We start from the raw sequence: 24,370 nt of genomic DNA on the forward strand, positions 1-24,370 counted from the left end.
CTCAATGAACCAAATGAATTATTATACAAATTAAGAAATAATTATGCATAGATTTAGGTCTGTATATTGTTTCAGGGTGCACATTTTCATTATAATGTGATGATTAATAACTAACTAATTTAGTGGAAAGCTGAAAAGTAAATTATTCTGCAAATTGGATAATTATTATAGATGTATATAAACCTAAAATTAATTTGATCATCACATTGTGTTAGAGTACATATGCACCTAGCTATACCAAGTACTGTCACAGACCATCTATGTACGAAGTTTCATTCAAATTTGTTTAAAACCCAAAATTATGATTTATTGCGCAAATTAGGTAATTACCATGATCTGATTTTAATTCAACACTGAGCGGATCTGTGCATTGTTCTGGCGCATCAATGTACCAAGTTTCATCAAAACGGAATAATTAGTACATGTGATATCAGAGTAAAAGCAAAAAATTGGCTAATTATGGAAATTAGGTAATTAATATGCACTGATTTCGCCTCAAAACTAATCAGGTCTGCATTATCCTAGAACATCTATGTACCAAGATTCATTGAAATGGAATAATCAGTACTTGCGATATCAGAGTAAAAGCCAAAAAAATTAACCAATTATGCAAATTAGTTGATTAATATGCACACATTTTTACTTAAAATTAATCTATGTACCAATTTTCATTGAAAAGTAATGATGTAATAGTACTTGAAATATCAAAAGCTGAAAATTGATTAATTATGCAAATTAGCTAATTATAATTTCACATATCTGTCTCTACATCGTCATATGTATCTATGTAAGTTTCATTGAAATGTGATGATTAATACCTGAGATATCAGTGGAAAAGCCGAAAATTGACTAATTATTATGCAAATTATGTTAATAATATGCATGGTTTTTTAATTAAAACTAATCACATCTGTGCATTAGTCCTGCGCATCTATGTACCAAGTTTCATCAAAATCTAAGGAATGCATGGATTTCAACAAAACCTAATCATATCTGCACATTAGCCCAGAGCATCTATACACCAAGTTTCATTAAAACCAAAACACGGTTCTTGAGATATCAGTGGAATGGACATACACACACACACACACACACAGACAGGGTAACTGCAAAGACTCCCATTGTGTGCTTTGCACACGGGAGTCAAAAACAAGACTATTTGTCATACACGTACTTGCTTCAGAAATATCATTCATAAAACTGAGTGACCCCTGATGTTCAGTATATAGGTATTTACTATACATACAGCATCATTTATTAATAAACTGTAAATACAGAGCCATATTTTCAGGGAAAGTAATAATTCAAGAACACAGTAACAGTGCAGTCATATTTATCAGTGATATTACTAAATTCAAATTACATGTACAATGTTTTATAAGATTAATATTACTGTGCTTGAATAATATGCCTCAAAGGGCAGTACTGTTGATGAACCACTATAGGGTAGTATTGACAAACTACTACAGGGCATTAGTGAAGTTAAGCCACTACAGGGCAATAGTGAAGTTAAGCCACTACATACAGGGCAAGGTCAATGTTGAGCCACAACAGGGAAATATTCATTAATGTTGAGCCACTACATGGCAATATGTTTAGGATAATGTACTCGTGTCGTGCAATCGTTCAAATATTGAACTTCACAGTGCCGAAGGCCCTAATGCTTACTACTTGAAACATCAAAAGCTGAACATTAATTATGCAAATTAGGTAATTAATATGCACTGATATCACCCTAAAAACTATCAGGTCTGTGCAGTGTCCTATGACATCTGTGTACCAAGTTTCATTGAAATGTGATGATTAGTACTTGATCAGTTGAAAAACCGAAAATTCACTAATCATTATGCAAATTAGGTAATTAGTAATTAGGTAATTTTCACCAAAAACTAATCAAATCTGCGCACAAGTTCAGAGCATCTATATACAAAGTTTCATCAAAATCCAATGAGTGGTTCTTTAAATATCAATGGAACAGTCATGGAACGGCTAAAATTAGCTTATTATCACGCAAAGTAGGTAATTAATATGCATGGAATTTTACTAAAACCTAAGCAAATCTGCGCATTGGTCCAGAGCATATATGCACCAAGTTTCATCAAAAACTGATGTATGGTTCTTGAGATATTAGTGAAACAGACGAACACACATACACACACACACACATACATACATACAGGTGTCCCATGAATTGTGGAGCCACCATTGAATTAACTTTTAATATAGTTGAATTAACTTTTAATATAGTTGCGATATGAACTCGATTAAAACGCGTTCCTATATAGGGTTGCGTATTAATTGGAGTTTAATTAAACTCAATTACAATGCAATACAATGGAGAATTGCACTTTAATTAAGTTTAATTAAACTAGAGTTGAATATCCCGTGACTGAACATAGAAATGTTTGCGAAGCTTAGGTTTAGTATCGGGGTAAGGTATGGTATATTTATATTAACATTAATATTAATATAACGTGAACCATACCTTCCCCGATACTAAACCTAAGCTTCGCAAACCTGACTTAAATTCGATTAAATATTAATATAAATTATGAAACATTGTGGAGCCACCAATTTGGGGCTCCACTTGTACAAAGGGCTCCACTTTGTTTGTGTGTGTCTGGTCTACTGGCTCTACTTCTGCGTCTACACTTTGTTTTAAACAGGAAACAATGTGGAGCCCGAGTGCAAGGCGTCACTTTCAGGAGGGGCTTCACATCGTTGGTGTGTAAACAGGCCAATGGCTCCACATTTCATGGTTTACTAACGCACACACACACGCACACACACACACGCACACACACACACACACACACACACATTCTCGCATTACTATATGCTCAGAGGACTCGGTTTCTAGACCAGTCTCCGAGGACGTCACTTTCTAGTGGGTTTACAGGCTTGATATTTAATTACATAATATAATATTATTGTAGGTATACATGGGTTAGTAGAGTTTAGCAATCAGACCATTTCTTCAAGGACCTGCGTTTGACTATCATACTGAGGACCTCCTTTCTGAGGACGCGATTTTTTTCAGAGAACGTGGAAAATCTCGGGGGTGTCACTCCCACATGTGCAAAGTGTCACTTCACATGTCCTCGAACTGATATGAACAATAGCATAGCATTCACACATATAAGTGCAATTCACAAATGGCAGTATAATTGTTATAGAGAATTGAAACTCGTACACTCAGTTACCAGCAAATGCGAGGTATGTCTTCTCTGTAACAAAAATCAGATCGAAAAAATGAAAAACAATTTGTGATGCCTTGCCCTGTCTATGCCCAGCACAAAAACATTCCATTTATGTATACAAAATATTCACAAATTTGCTTGAGCAATAAATCTCTGTGAATACCTTTAGTTTAATATTTGTAAATCTGTTTTGAATTTAGACAGCAACACTTCCTAAATTTTTAATTTTTTTTTCTTTGTCATGTCACTTTTCATCTATCCATTATCATCCATTCCAATGGATGTTAAGTAATTAAATGTATAAATAAAAATAGGTGTGGATATTTTTGTATATACAACATCGTCCAATAACTTAGTGGTGCTGAAAATTGGGTAGGGAAGGTAGCTGCTCCCCTCTCGTTCTGCACAATTTTATTAGGGAAGCAAGCATTTCTTTTTAACATTTTTTGTACAAAATGGCAATGTACATCTCCAGTAGGGGACAACACTGATAGTTGCATAAACTGCAACTGTAATTCTCAGAGCAATGAACTCCTATCAGTATTTATCTAGCATTGTTTCCAAATTTTGAATTCGCTAAAATAGAATAGGGTTGGAATCTGGTTGATACAACTTTCACACAGAATATCATCACGCTATTTTCTAATAACCAACTTTATTTGCAATAGTTTGAAGGAATACATATTCCTTTCTTACATTATAATGAGAAATGAGCAGAGATCAAAGTGTACTTGTTAATAGTATAGGCAGGGAGTTTTCCATAGTTGTGTTTTTTCTCAGCCACATGTGGCATTATGTATAGAAAATTTGTAAATATTTTTAGTATATTTTTTCGTTTCTGTTGGAATGCAATATCAAACAAAATGTTTATTCTTATTTTGAAACTTCCAGCATGAAAAGGTGGTAATTTTCCATCCCAAATTTAGGTGAGATAGAGCATACGGTACTCCAAAATTTAAACAAGACCATGTTGTGGACGACCACAGATAACTATGGTAGTGGAAGGAATAAACCTGTTTGGAACTCAAGTACACCTAAGATCAAATGCACAAAATGATCATTGTAAATGATCTAAATGCTTATGCCCATAAACTTAAAGGGTGGTGGTCGGCGCAGCAGGTGTTTGAATTACACGTAAACAATGTATTTCACACGCATTGTGTGCATCGGTACAAGTCCATTATCAACCAGGCCATGGCGCAACGACCACCTTGCTTTAGGATTTATTTAATGAAAAACAAAATATATGGAGGTAGAAATACATGAAAATATTAATTAATCATAACAAAGAACACAGGAACTCCATTAATGGAACCATGAATTCAGTCACTTATTTCAGAATGAGCTCAATTCAATAACATTTACATTTCTAGAATCCAATTATGTTTTTATAATTCATCCCAAGTAACAAATGATGTACACAGAATATCTCAAACTTGCTATTGGCTTTTGGAGCAAAGCATGATTTTAATTGACATGATTACCATAAGACCAATCAGTGTAACATGTTTTTTAGAATGTAGGACAAGTGCACATGTAGAATACTACTGAGTAGCAGAGATAGGTTTGTTTCACCTGATCACACATTCAGTTCAGTATAAAGACATAAATTTTTTGTGACCACTGTAGTTAAAATGACAATAGCTGCAACTATCGATATTTTCATTTTAATAAAACATTTCCTGCAGACACTGAAAGCATAGCATAAACGGACATTGTACATTAAATCATTGTCAGTAAAATAGGGGGGGGCACGGTTGCGTTATGGTCTCCATCTATTGAATTCCAGTTTTGATGAAAAATTACAGTACATGATAACTTACTGAAGGCCCTGGGTCAAATACGTTCCCAGCTTGAAAGGCTGACCGATCTCCACGCAATTATGTCTAAAACAGTATTTTGGTAATCTTTATGTAGGTATATTTAAACAAAAATTTTCAAAATCTATTGTCGCTTTAAGAACCTGTCACTGTTTCTATAGTACCAGTTATCAGAAATTAATGAAGGTATGACCCAACTGCAAAGGTTACAACAACTTGCATAGATTTGACCACAATATCTGACAGTGTGAGATTCATTGCAATAACAATGAAGTGGCCTTAAGGTATAGATGCATGTTCGTGGGCACTTTGAGTGAATTATTTTTTTTTTTGCTTTTTCTTACCCAGACAGTCTTGGCTAGATAATGTTAAAATTTTGGAGCATTGTCAATGCTGAAACACTCAAAAAAAAACGATTTTAAAATAGAGGGAACCGAGGCACACGTATGTGATTAAATGTCCCGAAGTTTGTTTACGTTGCTTACAGTTGTAAATGATAAGTAAACAGTTTCACCCTTATCTCGCAACATGTCAACAACTTCTAGCCTGGCATATTGTTATATTACTAAATATTTTTGTTTTCACACATTTTTTTTCTCCCAAGGTATTTTAAAACTGAAGTATACAAAGTAAACATTTTTCGTTTTGCTGTAGAGATCACCCTGCTGATAGCATTGCAATGCAATGGATAAACACCATTGCTGTGCTGTATCGATAACTTTTCAATGGCATGCTCGTAAAATGCTCGGTTAATTAAAAATAAAAAAATACCCTGGAAATTACAGAAAAATTGACAACAAGATTCTGTTTTTAAGCACCACGGAAAAATGAAGCACTCTGTGATGCCATCTTGGTTACCTCAATCGGAAACCCCCTTGTCAGCTAGCATGCACCTGTAGCGATGTCGAAAAGTACGTTGTATGTATGCTCTGCAACCTCTGGTACTAAGGCACTCTATAAATCGGGTACTTCCAGAGGTCAGGGTTCGTTTAATTTTTATCGACCCATCTCATCTTTAGTTGAATGAAACCTGTCTCGATTTACAATATTTTCCCTCCCATTTAGATTTTTTCTCACAGGCAGTTGACCGATTGAGTAGTAAAAACTGCAAATAGCCGTTGTGTAGCAAAATATTACGGCCCATTTCAAACTGGTCGTCTAATTTCGCATGGTCCATTTCACTGGAGATCACGAAAAACTGAGTCATACAATGTATTTTTTTTAAGGTTTGAGGGAAAGTAAATTTAGACTCAATCCGCAATGTTTATATAACTGTATGAATATCTCATCAGCTTTACATGATCCATTGTGCCCCTCCCTCAGTGGAAATGATAACACGACACCGTGACAGTTTTCGCGCAAGGTGTTGACTCTGCAGACAATTTTACGTCCGTTTCCCTTGAATTGTAAATATTTTTATTTTATTTTTTATCTGACGATTGAACATCAGCAAGCATCGATGTATGATGGATTTTGGCATGTCGTTGTGATGCAATAGCCATTTTTGTAGACGATTAACGTCACTTTCATAAAACAGGCATTATCTCCGTTCGTGTTTTCTGGTTAGTCACAGAGATTGGAAATTAATTAGCTTCCACAGTTTTTGTCAGTTTGTCTTGAAATTCTCACACTATTTTGACAACAACCTATTATTGTTTTGAAAAAAGTTAAATATAGTGCATAATATGGAGATCCCGTCATTACTTTTTTCACCATGTTTCTTTTTGATTATTTATGTATGTAGCCTTGCCTAATCTTGCTAAACATTCAAAAAAGAGAATGTTTGTACCTGTTTTCTATAATTTAAAATCGTTTTTTGAGTATGTTCCACTATTCACAATACTGCGAAATTTTAACAATCTATAGCCAAGACTTTGGATAAAAAAAAGCAAAAAAAAAACAAAATTCACTCCCAAGTGCCCAAGAACCTGTATCTATACCTTAAATCATAATCCTGCTGGAACGAATCCCTTTCTATAAAAAGAGTTTAATACTACCATGGCCGAGCACCTGATGAGGTGAGATGTAGAATCAGGTGTGGTAGCAAATATGAACTGGCGGCTCTTTAGCAGTTCTTTACAGTTTGATGTATACCACATTATTATATAACATCTGGCAGCAAAAATAACAGAATTCATTTATCCTTCCGCGTTTTATGTACCGTAATCAAATTACGAACACAATCTTTTACATTTTTCCAGGACCTATGGCACAAAACTGGATTCTGTTGTAAACAACTACTGCAAGCAGCCTTTCCAGGCACGTGTAGAAGTCTAATATCTTGCGAAAAATAATTTGTAACAGCCATCTTTTCTTCAACACTCCATATCTTATATTCTGCACCTAACACAAAAAGAAAATATCAAGTAAATCTACTGTTACAAAGTAACAAGGTAAATAGACAGCCGCAAATCAAAATCTGTTGCTGCAAAATTGTTTAGATTTTCAAAAAGAAGTTGTTTGAAATAATAGTTGAAAAATTGCCATCACTCAAAATCAAAACAAGGTGTATAAGTAATATCCTATGAGTAATTTCAAATTAAATGACATTTTCATATGTTGATTTTTTATGGTTTTGTAAATGACCACCAGTCAGTCAAACATAACAAAAACAAATCAACATGGATATGTAATAAATGATGTAATGCAATTTTAAAGTAAACCTTATATTTAATTATATTATAGCATTATCAATATCAGTGGATTTTTATGATGTCAATGCAGCAGATTATTCGCAATAATGTATCCCATTATTGATCCCTGTACCATGGATTTGATTACAATGTAGTTTTCGAAAACGAATAAAGGAGAAACTATTTAAAAAGAGAAATTGCAAGCATCCTCATTAGCTCTCTACGTTAAAGCACGCTCGGTTGAAGCATTTCATCTAGTAGGCATGCTTCTAGATTCCACGACTGATGCCGCTGTCATGTCCCTAATCGTGTCAATGAACTAAGGTTAACCCGGGGTGATTCATCCAAGCAGATGCTGCTATGTTTACAGAGTGTGAGTACAGAAAAATGAATAGTAGTACTACACTTATTTGTGAAACAAGATTGTTGTCAGGTGTCTTTTTTTAGTCCCTGTTCGAACGAAGTCCGAAAACGGGGACTATCATTTTGGGTTAGTTCCATCCGTCCGTCCGTCCGTCCGTCCATCCGTATGTATGTACGTCCGGAGCTATATCTCAAACACCAATTGACTGATTTCATTCAAACTTTACATGAAGACATAATATCTTACATATACGCGTCAAGTTACTTTATTATCGGAGCAAAAATGGCCGACTTGTGGCCATTTTGGATGTAAAATTTGCTATTTCTGATACCTAAACGTGTCTGCAGCAGTTTCTCGGAGATGACTGGGCCGATTTGGATCAAAGTTGGTATGATGATCATACATATTGGTTTGTAGTTGCACGTCATTTTTTTATCGTGATTCGAACAAATATGGCGGCCATCTTGTTTTTCATGGTACCCATGCTACTTTATCTTGAATGCAATGAATGTCTCTGTTTAAAGTTTGTACAAAGATAGTATACCAAGAGATACATCTGCACCAGCATGGTTTTTGTGATTCAATTCGATATGGCTGGCCGATGCCCAATTTTAATGTATAAGCGCTAAATCGTCATTTTCACATGTCCGAGGCTGTTTCTCAAAGATGACTGGGTCGATTTGGATTAAACTTGGAATGATGATCATACACATTTGGTTATATGTGCACGTCATACTTTTTTTGTGATTCAAACAAATATGGCGGCCATTTTGTTTTTCATGGTACCCATGCCTACTTTCCTATGAATGCAATGAATATTTATGTTTAAATTTTGTACAAAAACAGTATACCAATAGATACATCAACACGAACATTATTTTTGTAATTTGATTCAATATGATTGTCCAATTCTCATGTAAAAGCAATAAATCATATTTTTTTTTACAAATCCATCTCCTATTAATGGTTTCAATCTAATCTCAATGACTTCATCAGCATCAAATTGATATGTCAAATCACAAAATTTTGGACGGGGACTGTGTCGTTAACAATGACTTGTTATTTATACAGCAAGATTAAAATCACTGTTTGTAGGATGGCTAACACCCACTAGCTTTCCAGCCATGTTCACTCACTCGCTACGCATTCGTTTGGCTTGAAGTATTCATCAAATTATGGGCCTCTCGTAGCATTTGAAAATAGCTATTACAGGACTGTAGCCAATAAAATCCACCTCAATGGTTTGAAAACACTTGCTGGATTGGGTAACAATACGACAACGTACATGTACCCATGGTACACACTCCTACGCACAGTCAATTCCGTCAGTCCATAGGCGGCCGTCTAGCATAGCATAGTGCAAGGTCGTGACGGACACCAAAAGTACTAGTCACTGTGTGCCGTTCACTCGGGCGACCACTACAATGCTACTCCACACCACACTGTAAATTATTTAATTACAAGAATATTTGATGGATAAAAACTAGTTTCTTTCTTAGTTTGCCATATGAGATTGTGAATACAATTTTCAGAAAGACATTTTAAATTATTCAGATTCACAGGCCAGTGACTGCGAAACAGTTCTGTTCACTGTGGATTTTTCTCGAAATTTTCCATTTTTTAGTGGCAGCAAATCCACTGATATTGAAAATGCTTCAAAAAATAACAATAATAAATTCTTTGTCAACTCATAATGGAGTAAGCTTTCGTCCATTATGGGTTGGCGGGTCGTTCATTATTGTTTAAATAGACATCATAAAGTCATAGTCTATGAGGTGCAATACACATTGAAATTTTGGCAGCTAAAGACATACTGAAACAGTTCCATACCTTGAGGCATCTGTCTGCTTTTTTTCTTTACACTAGATGAAGTCTGAGTGAAAGAAACATCACTTTTGCCAGATGCCCTTCTTTTAGGATAAGCAAGCTCATGCTGAACTAAAAGGAAGAATCAAGTAAAATGTAAATGAAAAAGAAAGAAGAAAAATGAATCCTGCAATTCATATATGTTAGTTATAAATTGAAATTCTGCCAGCTTCATGCATGCTGAACAATTTGAGCCAGAACGAATCAACACCCATCATTGTAAGGATAGTAATATCTCCAGAAAGTGTATATATGAAGGGACTTCACATAATGATAAAAACGTATGTTACTTGATACAAAGCATGTTTCCAACTTACCAATCTGTCAAAATGTGGCACACTTACCTGGATGTGCTTGTTTAGCTTTTTTTTGCTCTTCAGTCTGAAGCAATGGTTCATTTGTGTTTGAGTTTTGCTCTTTAACACCTGCAAGAACAGCCAGCCATTTAATTCATGAAAGTCAATTATAAAAATTTGAAAACAGTGTATTTAAAAAAAAAACAATATTGGCATACGATATGAACCCAAATGACACTAAATTACACACTATGATTTTAAAAGTTGTTTGCATTTCTGATTTTATTTACTTTCAAAATCACATATGAACTCAAGAAAAGTATATACTTAAAATTAAAAGGAAGAAATTCTGAATGTGGTTAACAAACATGAAAGCCAATACTATAAAGTTTAACACAAGAAAATCCAGTTATTTTTTCAAGAGAGAATGTCTTATTTACCTGATTCTGAGAGCCAATATACGATATCTTCTCTGAGTTCAAAAACTTTGTCCATTCCATGCAATAATTGTGTGTATTTTTCTTTTGCTAAATACTCTGCAAACTTAAAAATTGATATACATGTAAATCATAGAACATGTATAAATAACTACATGCCCACATTATTTTTCATCCGCCAAAAAGGCTTTGACAAAATAAAAATTACAAATAGGCAAAGCAATGCAATTATTATTACTGGCAACAGAAAAATGATCATAGACATCAGAAAGTGAAAAACCTCACAAGATGAAACTAGACAGCAGTCAAAGAAATATGAAATGTCTATTTCCCTCATGCATGAGCCATTTATTTCAGCTCAAAACTTGTTTACCAAAATGTGTTAATGCATGTTAACTTGATGTTAGCTTTGCATCAGTGTAACATAATGTTAGCATATTCAGGGATGTAAAGTTGATTCTTATTCAAAGTTTTTAAATATAATAAAAATAGTGTTTGAATCAAAAATATAATACATTTGAAAGGGTAAAACACAAATACAACTGTGCTCCAGAAAGATAGATATTTTATACTTTGCAGCCACATGTTTTTTCAGTAATCATGTTTGTCAAATAATGTATCTACTATCATCCAATCCTTGATCTGTACTAGACGAGTGGCAATAGAACTGCTTTGATATAATCTATAGATTTTAACTTGCGTACAATCAAGTATCCGTAATAAATTGGCCATTCTTATTAATACATTCAAAGACTATTACTACTGTTATTTTTACGAGAAGTATTTTTGACAAGTGGAGATCGTTACTGAATTACCCTATAGAAACTTTATTGACATCGTAGCAATGTTGAATTACGACAATGGACACTATTTACATGTAATTTTCGTCCTATATAATGTGATAATAATAAACTATAATTCTCATTTCAAATATGGATTGATTTTGTACAGTCCTTGCGCAGAAAATTCAAAGGGAAGTCATGGACTGATGTTTCAATTCATCTGTAATAAATAATGCATCAAACACAGTAAACCACTGTTGGGTGACAGTGAATGTACCAACAGGGACTGCAAATCTAAATGTTGTCTTGGCGCTGGCATGAGGCCATGGCAAGCAATCAATCAGAGTTGTGAATTTGAATAGTTGTTTTGACAACTTTTTCCTATCCCTGATAAGTAGCATGTAATCTAGTAGTAGTAATCTGGACAACTTATTTTCATTCTGCTATATTTTATGCCCACTGTTTTTATCAACAAATATTTTTGTGAGTATTTCCATACAGTCACAGCCTACTGTTAATACAAAGCTTACATTCAATAATGTAGAGTTACATGTAGCAAGGTCATAACACGATTTTAACAAAGCATTAGCACATTAGGTAAGTAAGTATTTAGCTGTACTGTAATATCTATTTATATCTATTAAATTTCAACTGACACACGATGAGGTTTCCTGGCTGTAACACTAATACACATCAAAATATTCAAATGATTCAGGGATATATCCTTACCTCAATGACAAAAACTCCACAAGAGACACTTGCACTGCATGGTCAATTGTTGATACTTTGTAATTTCCATCTTCTTCTTTGTTAACTGCAAATTTACTAAAAAAAAGTGAAATATTTCAATCAAAAACTGTTAGAAGAGTAAAAGAACAGTGGAGGACAAATTTTTAGCTTTCAGAAGTGACAGTATCCAATCACCATAAACTAAGGTGTTTTCATTGCCATAGTCCTGTTCAAATTATGTTAACCAGTAAGTAGCAGATGAATTTACTAATATGATTGCTGTAAAACAGACACAAAGTAGTAAGTGTATTTGCAGAAGTGAAAAGTTGCTACTTCAGCATTCATTAAAACCATGTACATGTTGATGCCATGCATGTACTAAACAATTTTGAATGGACGGATGAAAACAAAATATTGACCAGCCACGATGTGCATCACCCCCCCCCCTAAAAGGTAAAAGTTTGACTGAAATAAGTCCACACATGCCAAAAATGTGGTTCCAGCCATGAAAAATAGTTTGATTTTTAGATGCAAATTAACAACCAAAACTAATGACAGTCCATCTTTGACCACGTCTTTATATGTACAATCATGTATGTCATGTACTATCCATGTACAAAAAATGAATTGAATTTCTTTAGGCCTGTTCCAGATGTGTGTCCTGAATACCATCCATCAAAATAAAAGTGGCCACCAGTTGGCTGTATTAGATCAACAATGGCAGCAAACTTTGACAAAATAAAAATTACAACTCGACAATGCAATGCAATTGTTATTACTGGTAACAGAAAAATGATCATAGACATCCGTGACACTGAAAAACTTCAGCACTGGTAAAATTTGAATGATGTTGGCCAAACTGCATCCAAAAACTGGCTCCCCAACATACTTGTACACATGTGTGCATAGATGGCCAGGACCTTAAGATTTTCCAAAGCTCATACAGGAATGGAAAAATTTAACTTACACATACAACTGTACATGTACCAAAATTGTACACACAGACCCTAGGCTTGAACATCCAATTTTAAGACCAAAAAATTACCTTATCAAGCCCTACAGATCAGAAACAGATTAGTACCAACAGTTGACTTATGGAAAACAATACATGTACATAATATAGACTAATACTCACTTCCAGTTCTGCTGAATTTGATTCATTTTCTCTTTGCTTTCCCCCAAAGAATTGAGATATAATATTTTGCGCTCCATTTGATTTACTTCCTGTCAAAACAATCATTAAAAAAAAGTGTTTTTATATCAGAAGCTTTATCATTAGAAGTATGTGTGTTTCATTTATATATAGACTATTATTCAAAACAACAGAATATATAAATAAGTATATCTATACAGGCAAGTCACATTCAAGAGTTCAACAGATAAACAAAATCTGTGTCAGATGCGTATAAGATATTAAAACAGAAAATGTGCCCCAATTAAAACAAGTCATAGTTGTATTTTGGTGAATTGACATTTGAGGACTAAAAATTATCTTTTGTCTGTCATTTATTGTGGCATTCAAAAAGACTCCAGAGCACAAAATTTCCATTCGGTCAACAGTCAAAAGTAATCAACATGTATACGCATTCACTGTGACACAAAATCGGGACAGGAACATTGAATGTTGGAATTGTTGACATGATGAAAAAAAAATGACATAGTTATGAGGAACAAGTCATTGAAAATTACACAGTCCCCATTAAATTTTTGAAAGTTCTCTTTATGCTCGTCATATTAAAGTGAAGGTGTTGGTTGTTGCGAGCGTGTCCTTGAAACTTGAGTCCCAAGTGGCAAATACAACAGATAGTTTATTTACATCAAATTCGAACATGTGTTGCGTGACAACCCCTCTGGTTTAAGATATAGCAGAGAAAAACAAAGATCACAAGTGAAAGTAAAACAAATTGAGGTGCACTCTGTTATTGCACTTGCTAAAATTGTTTAAAGTATGTTTAAGAAAATGCATGTCTGAAGATAGGAATGAGGCACTACAATTAAAAATTTTGAAATGCAACTCTGGACGGACAGACAAACATACGAACGCACAGACAGTTGGATGCACTGACGAACGGAGGACATATCCTAACATGTATGATCTATGTAAACAAATTTGAATAAAAACTGAGAAAGCATGTCCAAAATATGACATTTTCAAAAAACAAGATGACTGCCAGTTGGCCATTTTGAATTGAAACTCATTGACTCGCTCAAACTGAGTCTACCATACACATAAGTCGTGATATTGGCATCTTGGAATAATTAGTTCTATTTTGCTATAAATAAGTGGGCATATATTTATGATGTTACTACATACTAAGAACAACATTGTCTTTATTATGACAGGAAATTATACTCATGATATTGCATGTACCATGGGGGATGTGTGGATAAATTCCTACACCATAGAAGCATGTATGCATGTGCATATATCCAATACGATGCATGATGAAAGCTCAAGACCTCACTGAATATAAGCCTCTAAGATTGTGCACTGTTGTCCCAGTTCAAGAAAAAGCTGAATATAAAAACAGTCTGAGTGCATATAAGCAGTATAAACTACCAGTTGTAGTTGTCGTGTGCAGATGAATAGAAATGTTGTAATATCTGTAAGGTAATTTTAGTTTCCAGTGCACAGCAACAGAAATATTTTTCCTAGTTACAGCTACCTGAATTCCTGTATACTGTAACCTGTGCAGTGAGTACTGCCAATATTTAATAATTGCATGTTGCAAAAAACTGTCTATCAAAAAATATATAATGCAAATAGTTATTTTTGCAGTAATAGTTGCCAACAGAACTAAAGTGCATAAAAAGAAATGAATGAAACCATTTTTGCACAAAATACCATTTTTCAAACATAAGTGTTCACAAAATCAGAAGGATGTACCAAAAGATTGACAGGTAGAGGTGCTTTGCACGACATAGCCTCCTATTCGTGTTCTACAAATTCAGTAGACAAGTAGGCAAAGATACTGAGAAAACTGCAAAGTGACAGCAAGATTTAATGAGAAAATTGAAATCAGTGCTTTGTTATCTGTATTACTGAATGAAAGATTATTATATAAATTTGTATATTGTATATACATGAGAATGACTAAGAAAAATTCTTAAATATTTACCACAAGAGTTCAGTGTCCATCTTGTATAATACCACAAATATTTTGTCCACCTTCATACATAGTTCCCATTATCAAGTCATGCTTGGAAAAATCAATCTGTAAGTGTAAATGAAAGTAGACAAGTCATTGTCAATGACACGTCTCCGTTCCGTTCATATTTGAGTGACATATACATTCAAAGCAGATCATGACCGAAATGCACCTGCATATGTACAACACATTGTACTAAATCTGAACAAAATCCATCCATGCATGACTGAGATCCGATTATGGAATTGTGAAAATACGTGATTTTGATGCATTTTCGGCCTTAAAATGGCCATCATTCAGCTATTGTTAAGCGGATCATGAAACAAATGCACATACATATTTGTGACATGATGTACCATGTGTGTGTGAAGTTTGAACTTGATCAATCCAGACATGTCTTGGATACGGATCCAGAACTGAATTTATTAAAACAAAATGGCCACCAGTCAGCCATTTCGAACTTGATCCGAAAAAAAATGACGTGCATCAAGGTCCTATTATGTTTAATGTATGTACCAAATTTGAACAAAATCCGTCCATGCATAACTGAGATCTGGGTCCGGAATGGTGAAAATGTGCGATTTCAATGCATTTTCGGCCTTAAAGCGGCCGCCATTTGGCTATCGTTAATGGGATCATGAAACAAATGCACATACATATTTGTGACATGATGTACCTTGTGTGTGTGAAGTTTGAACTTGATCAATCCAGACATGTCTCGGATACGGATCCAGAACTGAATTCTTTAAAACAAAATGGCCGCCAGTCGGCCATTTCAAACCCGATCCAAAAAAAAAAAAATGACGTGCATCAAGGTCCTATTATGTTTAATGTATGTACCAAATTTGAACAAAATCTGTTCATGCATAACTGAGATCCGGGTCCGGAATGGTGAAAATGTGCGATTTTGATGCATTTTCGGCCTTATTCGGCTATCGTTAATCGGATCATGAAAAAAATGCATGTGCATACAATGTATGTCCCATATAATGTGTGATGTATGAGTGAAGTTTGAACTTAATCGGTCCATGCACGTCCGCACACACGGACGCACGCACGGACGCACACAGGGCAAAACATAAGTCCCCGTTTTCGGACTACGTCCGAACGGGGACTAAAAGCAAAAATGAGTGAACAGTATGCAACTTTGATAATAAAAATAAAAATAAGATCTTTTATACATATGCAGAATAGACACATGTGAAATTTCTATTTACTCGACATGTATACTGCTAAGAATGAAAACATACATGAACTAGTTTAGACAAAGTTTTATAAAAGGTCACAAAAACTTTTAAAGCTTGATAATCTTACCTTCTTTGGATAAGTGGTTTCACCCCTCAGACAAATGGATGACATTAAATTATGGTCAAAAAATTTGATTCTCTGAGAAAAAAAATATCAAGAATATAGTTATCAAATTGACTTGAACATCATAGCTTTAATGATGCTCAGTTTAAATCACAAAGTTTAACTTAATTTAGAGCTATTAGTGATATAGAATAACAAATATTTCACAACTTGTAGTCTTCAGCTGGAAAAGTGGTAACAAAATTTACCACATACATGTGGAGCCTGGACATGTATAGGATATAAAACTAAACATGAAATTATGAATAAGAACTCAAATGAAAACAAATGGTGTTCAAAATAAAGTTTGAACTCCTCTGCCATCTAATAATTCTTTTAAGAGTGAGGTTATCTTCAGTTGTCCAGAAGAGAAATTGTTGAGCTATGCATAGCAATAATGTACATTAATGTACAAGAGAAGCTTTAACAAACAAACCAATGCCATTAATCCTGAAATTTAGTTTTTCAGATTTTTAAATTTGCCAAGACACCTATAGGTTGAACACATCTTTCTGAAAAAAAACCTATATAGTATAATGTCCCCTATTGTATTAACAATTTAAACAAGATTTAATTTAGCTTTTATAATATTATCATTTCTATTTTTTAATTATATTATCTAGCACATGATAACTGTACAGCATGCTATAGTGTACACAAATTATTTCTTATCTAATTACAATGATGTGACACAGACTGTGAAGTAATTAATATAACTTTAAATTAATATAACTTTAAGTTACCTCTCTTTTTTGAGTGGCAGGATAGACAGCAGAATTGACAATATCATCAGAAAGTTCATTCCCATTCTTGAGATTCCTAAAACTGGATTCTAGTATCAAATACGGTTCTATCTTACATACAGCTAAATCTGCTGTTTTCTCAGTAGGTGCTGAAAAAATACCAGGTATAATGAAAGTAATAAAGATTCGGAAATGTACTGATCTGTGACAGTGTGTGCAAACACAGACGCTGTTCATGAAGAATAACGTAATGTAATAGTTTCATAGTTGGATTTTATTTCCCCTTTATAAAAAACAAGCCATGCATGGCACAGTCCCAGTTAGTTATCAAACTTAAGATGTATAGTTTTGTTTATAGTAATATAGTTGGAACATAAACATGTCAGAGATATGGATCCAGAAGCTGATGCTTAATTATGATTTTTTTAACACTGAAATGATTGACATTCAGCCACCTTGTTTCTAATCGTCAATCCATCCATAAATTCTTGATTTTCCAGTATTATAACTCTCACATACCTTCAGGAGTCTTGATATCAATCAGCACTGATTCTTCATCATCTGAAATAAACACACATATTGATGAAGCATACAATAGTAATGAGAAATAAATTTTTTTTTGATGTAAGAACATCCATTTTTGTTTAGGCATAAATGTGATTTACGGTTTTTAGAATAACATTTAAAAATTTCAAAACTGCAGTTGAAAACCATTTTGCCAACCACAGGAACTGTGGCTTTGGCATAAATACACTTTCGAAATGACTTCATCCAATCAGGAATTACTTTCACGAATATAGGGCGGTAAAAAAGAACATACCATCACCACATTCATTGAAAATATTCTGGCATATATGTACGTTAAAGTAAATCCATACTTACCATTCAAGTCAATCTCTATGTCATCAAGTGATTTGTTCTTGTACTTTTCTACAGATCCTCTTTCACAAGCAAGTAGAATTCTGCTGACTTTAGCGATCTGCAGGGTGTTTTGTGGGAGCCTATAAAACTTCCTATGAACTCTGATGTAATGACCCCAAAAAACAGCCAAAATTTCCTGTCCATTGTCTTTCAAGTTGAAAAGTTGAGACATAGTTGCAATTTGCTTTCTTAAGATTGGTTGAGTTGAAACATTCAGGGCAAGTCAAACCACATTTCTGTGCATATTTGTTCAAGCACATGGTAGCACGTATTGGATTCTCAAGCATAGTGAAGAACCAGATGTAGCTCATGTGTTGAGTTTTAAATCCAGAAGTGCTGAAAGAAAATTGCTGTGGCAAAAGCTAACAAAGGAAATCATGCAAATAATGTTGAAGTACTCAAGGCAGGAAAGGGTTTTCTAATTCCCTTTAAAAAAAAACATCATATCAGATAGGTGCAACTAAATATGTTCCCTGTCCAGCCTGTTTGGGATATTTCATCCGAACTGAATTATGGAAACATCACAAATCATGTACAGCCATATTCTGAGTCAGTATTGTTCGTAAAAACATTCGTTAATGGAGCAGCGTTCAAGTGACGATCAGTAACAATCTCAGCTAACGGGCTACTAATTTCATCGGATGATGTGTGGTCTGACGATATGTCACACTGTGGTACTTGACACTGGATTGACTGAGTGGTGATTCCATCTGGTGTTGTGTGGTTGGTATTACATCACATCCTGGTACTTGAGACTTGGCTAACTGACAACTGATTCCATCCGGTGAAATGCAGTCTGGTAATATCTCAGAACCAAGTACCTGAGACTTGGCTAACTGACAACTGATTCCATCCGGTGACAACTGATTACATCTGGTGATGTGTGGTCTGATAATATGTCACACCCTGGTACATGAGACTTGGCTAACTGACAACTGATTCCATCTGGTGATGTGTGGTCTGGTAATATGTCACACCCTGGTACTTGAGACTTGGCTAACTGACAACTGATTCCGTCCTGTGACGTGCAGTCTGGTAATATGTCACACCTTGGTATTTGAGGCTTGGCTAACTGACAACTGATTTCATCCGTTAATGTGCGGTCTGGTAATATGTCACACCCTGGTACATGAGACTTGGCTAACTGACAACTGATTCCATCCGGTGATGTGCGGTCTGGTATTGTGTCAGACCCAAGTACCTGAGACTTGGCTACCTGACAACTGATTCCATCCGGTGATGTGTGGTCTGGTAATATGTCAAACCATGGTACTTGAGACTTGGCTAACTGACAACTGATTTCATCAGATTATGTGCGTTCTGGTAATACGTGACACCCAGGTACATGCTGGTATGACATAGCAGATCCTTGTGTTTGTTGCAAGTTTAATATCTACAAAAGCAATACAAATAGAAGAAGACAAAGATTTTAGAGCAATAAATATTTATATTTAATCTCACTCAACAGCATACAAGAAAATCAAGTCATTGGAAATAGCACAGCTATTTCACGTTACTTTTTCAACATAATGTTTTAAATACCATTATATGTGAAAAATGCATATACCATGTAGTAAACAAAATCTGTTCATGTATGAGCGAGATTCAGTTCCATATATATGGAAATGTACAACAGTAAGTTTGATGCTTATGTGATGTTTGAAGCATGTTCAAGCATGTCAGTGATCTGGTAAAGAATTCATAAAAAATGGCTACCAGTCAACAATTTTGTACCAAAGCAAGTCATTTCATGATATGACAAGAGTCATCCTTATTTTAACAGTAAACATAACTGAAATTAGTCAGCCACTTTGAATCAGAGCATGAAAGAAATGACATAGGAATACATGTAGTAGTTTGATTGCCATCAATCAATATATGTCAGAGGCATACTTTATAACAGCATTCCACCATTCTGAATCAGATCCATCCTGGTCAATTAATGTCAGATACAGCTCTGAAACCACATTCATTACAACAAAATGCCAACCCCCCCCCCCCCACCCCACATTCATAACTAACAACAAAATGACCACCAGTCAGCCATTTTGAATCCAGTCTGAGAAACAAAATTACTTGCAAACGTTCAATGTACATGTATGTATTAAGTTCACACAAGATCTATCCATACATGACCAAGGTCTGGAATCGGAATGGCATTGTTCTCCCCAAAAAAGGTGACAGGCATAATGCAAAAATTTTTCTTGTTTTGAATACTTAACCAGCTGCGAAAATTTACTAATGGACACGTGGGATAAAATTAGGTCAGCTTTTCTATAACATATTTCAAAAGCTCTACAAGCCCTACTACCGGTACATTGTTTACAAGTCATTGAAAATGACACAGTCCCCATTAAATTTTTGAAAGTTCTTTTTGTGCTCATCCTATTAAAGCAGAGGGGTTGTCGCGAGCGTGTCCTTGAAACTTGAGTTCCAAGTGGCGTATACAACAGATTGTCTATTTACCGTACTCGACCGCGTTAGCGCCCATGCCCGGGCAAGCGCCCACCCCCCACTTTTGCGCAATTTTTATATTTGGGGTCACATTCGGCAAAGCGCCCACCCCTTCAAAATGCAACTAATTTAAAACTTGGTCTTGCGTAACGAATCTTGGTAAGCGTTTTTATATGATACAGCGTGGACATCGACCGCTGTGAACATGTTGTGAATGCGTAGAACACGGTAACCGTGCGTAAACTATGCTTCGACAATGACCTGTTATTAATTAATACAAGTAAAATGCAATACATATTTCATGCCATATTCAGTCTAATTCTCAAAAATGGGTAGTTACTAGTTTTTTGGAAAAACCATGTTGTTTATTCGCTGAAATCAATTCCAACAGATCGTACTTCAACATCGATTATTCACTTCCGCATTGCGTTACCGGAAAGTCTTTGGGAATTTCCGAAGAATTGCGTCAGTACAACACAGCATTCTGATTAGTTAATAACCAACTTTGACCCATTAGGTCAAACGACGCTGCTGTAGGTCAAATCTGCAATTGCATCATGGCGGAAAGTGATTTTCATCGAGAGTTTGCGTACGATCCAACAACTTCGTCAGTGGAAATAATATGACAATTTTGACTTCGACTGTGTTCCAAAAGACTCAAATGTTTTTAATTCCGTAAATTATGGTGGTACGTAATTAATATTGTAATAAAATGTGCATATTTTTTGTGATCATTTCTGTTTCTTCATTGTGAAAATCAATGACGACGCAAATTAATTTAGTAATTTGATTTTCCCTCAAAGACGTAATCTGTCATTTGATGAATCAAATCTTTCATTTGCACTCCTTTTCGAGGGGGGTGCTCGGGTAAGCACCCACCCCTACAAAATCGTGATTTTCTGAGTTGAGGCCTCTGGGCGCTAACAAGGTCGAGTACGGTACATCAAAACACGTGTTCTGTGTAGTAGTAATATGGCCAAAAATAGAAACAGCCATTATTCGGCCATCTTTGATCTGATTATGAAACACACTGATATGTATGATGTATGTGCCAAATATGAATGAAAATAGTACATAAATTGTGGAAATATTAATAGTAGTAAGGCCAAAAGGTCAGATGGCTGTCATTCAGATTTTGAAACAAATTGTCATGGACATGCATCCTAACATGTATAAAGTACATGTATGTGCCAAATTTGAATGAAAACTGACAGAGCACTTCCAAGATACCGCATAAAAAAAAAAAAAAAGAAGATACCGACCATCTTTGATCCAATTACGAAAAAAATCGGCATGGACATGTAACCTAACATGTATAATCTATGTACCAAGTTTGAATGGCAACTGACAAAGCATGTCCAAAATACAACATTTTCAAAAAACAAGATGGCTGCCAGTTGGCCATTTTGAATCGAATCGCTAAACCACTGCATGTGCGTATCTCCCACATAAGGCACAAGGCACATGCAAAGAATGAACGGAATCGGTCTACAGGATTCTGAAATATGACTCAGAACAGACTGACGCACAGACGGACGAACGAACAGACTCAGGAACTCACAGACGGTCGGGGACATGTATCCTAACATGTATGATCTATGTACTAAATTTGAATGAAAACTGACAAAGCATGTCAAAAATACATTTTCAAAAAAAACAAGATGGCTGCCAGTCGGCCATTTTAAATTGAATCACTAAACCACTGCATGTGCATATGTGCCACATAAAGTACTAGGCACATGCAAAGAATGAACGGAATCGGTCCAAGGGATTCTGAGATACGACTCTGGACGAACGCACGGACTTCGTTCGAACGGGGACTAAAATACACTCCAAATTACAGCATGTTGTAAATTAAAAAAAAAAACTGAAATGTTTGTCCCATTACCATCTCTGGGGAGAATTTTGCCATTCATGACCTAATACTCCCTTTCGGAATACAACTTCTCAACTTTGTGATCTTAGAAAGACGATTTAACAACTCCTGTGTCTTATCAGTAACATTCACTTCAGTCTTGTATATTGACATAGTTTCTAGCTTGCAATCATGATATCCCAATTCCAAACTGGGCTGTTGTTGTAACCCAATAATCATTTGTCTTGAAAAAACCAGTTTAGCTTTGCTGATGACATTAGATACTAGCAGGATCTTTTGAATATTTGGGGCATTACGCAGTTTTCTGAATGAGAGCCGATTTCTATCTGAAGCAATTTTTTCAACTGATATACTGATTATCCTTTGTGCATCAGTTGTATCCATGTTTCTTTTTGAATACTGTAAAGGGATTAAAGGTACATGCTCAGTGAATGGTGGCCCAAAAAACTTGTTTGCTAAAAATATGTTAAAGATTGGGTGGGGTCTCTCTCATGGGTAAACGGGCATTAACAAATGACTTCTCTGGCCAATGAAAACTCATATTTGGATCAAATGTAGCTAATTAATTAATTAATGTTTCAAATCGTATGGCACATTGTTCATTCATAAATGCAACTTGAACTGTGACCTCTTGTTATATGATTTGAATACTCAGATCTTTGTTATGATTTTAGCAAATTAAATGTAATATTTTATATCATGGAAATTGAAGTCAGCTTATTGAAACACGACTCGAATGACAGAATCATGTTCGGTTGTATTATCCACAGCCATTTGCCAGTGTACCACACCCACATGCTCAACCATTTTTAGCACTGAAGTAGGGAAATTCATGAATTTTACGGGTTTGCTATTGGATTTTTTTTTTCAACACTTCAAGGTAATAAATGCATAGTTGAAATGAACCAATACATTGATTTTAATGACTGTTTCACCTTGAGACAACTTAAATTTTTTTTTGGTTTAGCAATGAAAAATCAGAAAATATATATAATAAATAGTACCTCAATAATTATGGTTCTCAGTCGTCACATTGTTGTACATTATTCCCAGGAATTTTAGTCCAGGTTTGTCCTGTTTTAGCTGATCTTGCTGAATGATAGATATCGGTTTTGACTGTCCAAAACTCAGTATGGGCAAACTAATAGCGAACAACATTCCAAACAATAGGCATTTTCAAACCATTAAAAATATTTTTCTGGATATATCTACTGACATACTGCCATACCATACACATGCAAAATTAACAAATACATGTAGCAAGAGCAAGGTCAGGATGTATTTTAGAAAATTAGAAATATTTCACTCAGTCCATATTCTTTTTCATGGGGAAAACCGGAATAATTATACAAATCTTGAACACATCATGACAAGTCAACGATCAGAAGAAAAAAATATCACACCAATGGACTTTGCAAACCAGACAATCCTACTGTACTTGTGTTTGTGGTAGTACATGTGCAAGTGTATGTGCAATTTCGAATGGAATCAGTTAAAGGAATGATGTGAACAAATATTACCCATTTCAGACTTTCACCAACTTCTCAACTGGAAATTGTATATAAATATATTTATAAGGCATATGCTGTTATAACATTATTATGAAAATAAGCATTATCTTACCTTATGCTCCCATGGTAATTTGACTGGTCCATAATCATATAATATTTCCTCATTGACGTGAATGTCTTTTACAGCAAATAGTGCCAGGTATGGCTGTCCTTTGAATTCAAGTGTTTTCATTCTTGCA

The 24,370-nt window shown here is 34.9% G+C and overlaps 2 protein-coding genes across 2 annotated transcripts; both read right to left on the reverse strand.

Annotated features, from left to right (window-relative positions):
- Positions 1 to 3,838: 3,838 nt before the first annotated feature.
- On the reverse strand, positions 3,839 to 10,791 carry LOC146750330 (uncharacterized). Its single transcript, XM_085498515.1, has 4 exons — positions 10,620 to 10,791; positions 10,228 to 10,308; positions 9,848 to 9,955; positions 3,839 to 7,363 (listed from the first exon to the last, which is right to left on the reverse strand). Exons 1-4 carry the CDS (start codon positions 10,672 to 10,674, stop codon positions 7,155 to 7,157), a joined length of 453 nt encoding a protein of 150 aa, XP_085354641.1. The 5' UTR covers positions 10,675 to 10,791; the 3' UTR covers positions 3,839 to 7,154.
- Positions 10,693 to 19,088, reverse strand: LOC146750331 (uncharacterized). Its single transcript, XM_085498509.1, has 8 exons — positions 18,252 to 19,088; positions 17,889 to 17,930; positions 17,370 to 17,518; positions 16,591 to 16,662; positions 15,247 to 15,342; positions 13,263 to 13,351; positions 12,128 to 12,223; positions 10,693 to 10,722 (listed from the first exon to the last, which is right to left on the reverse strand). The coding sequence occupies exons 1-5, from the start codon at positions 18,460 to 18,462 to the stop codon at positions 15,256 to 15,258; spliced, it is 561 nt and encodes a 186-aa protein (XP_085354635.1). The 5' UTR covers positions 18,463 to 19,088; the 3' UTR covers positions 10,693 to 10,722; positions 12,128 to 12,223; positions 13,263 to 13,351; positions 15,247 to 15,255.
- Between the last annotated feature and the right edge of the window lie 5,282 nt (positions 19,089 to 24,370).

The sequence above is a fragment of the Saccoglossus kowalevskii genome, chromosome 1 (assembly GCF_978046115.1).
Source record: "Saccoglossus kowalevskii chromosome 1, keSacKowa6.1, whole genome shotgun sequence".
Classification (NCBI taxonomy): Eukaryota; Metazoa; Hemichordata; class Enteropneusta; family Harrimaniidae; genus Saccoglossus; species Saccoglossus kowalevskii.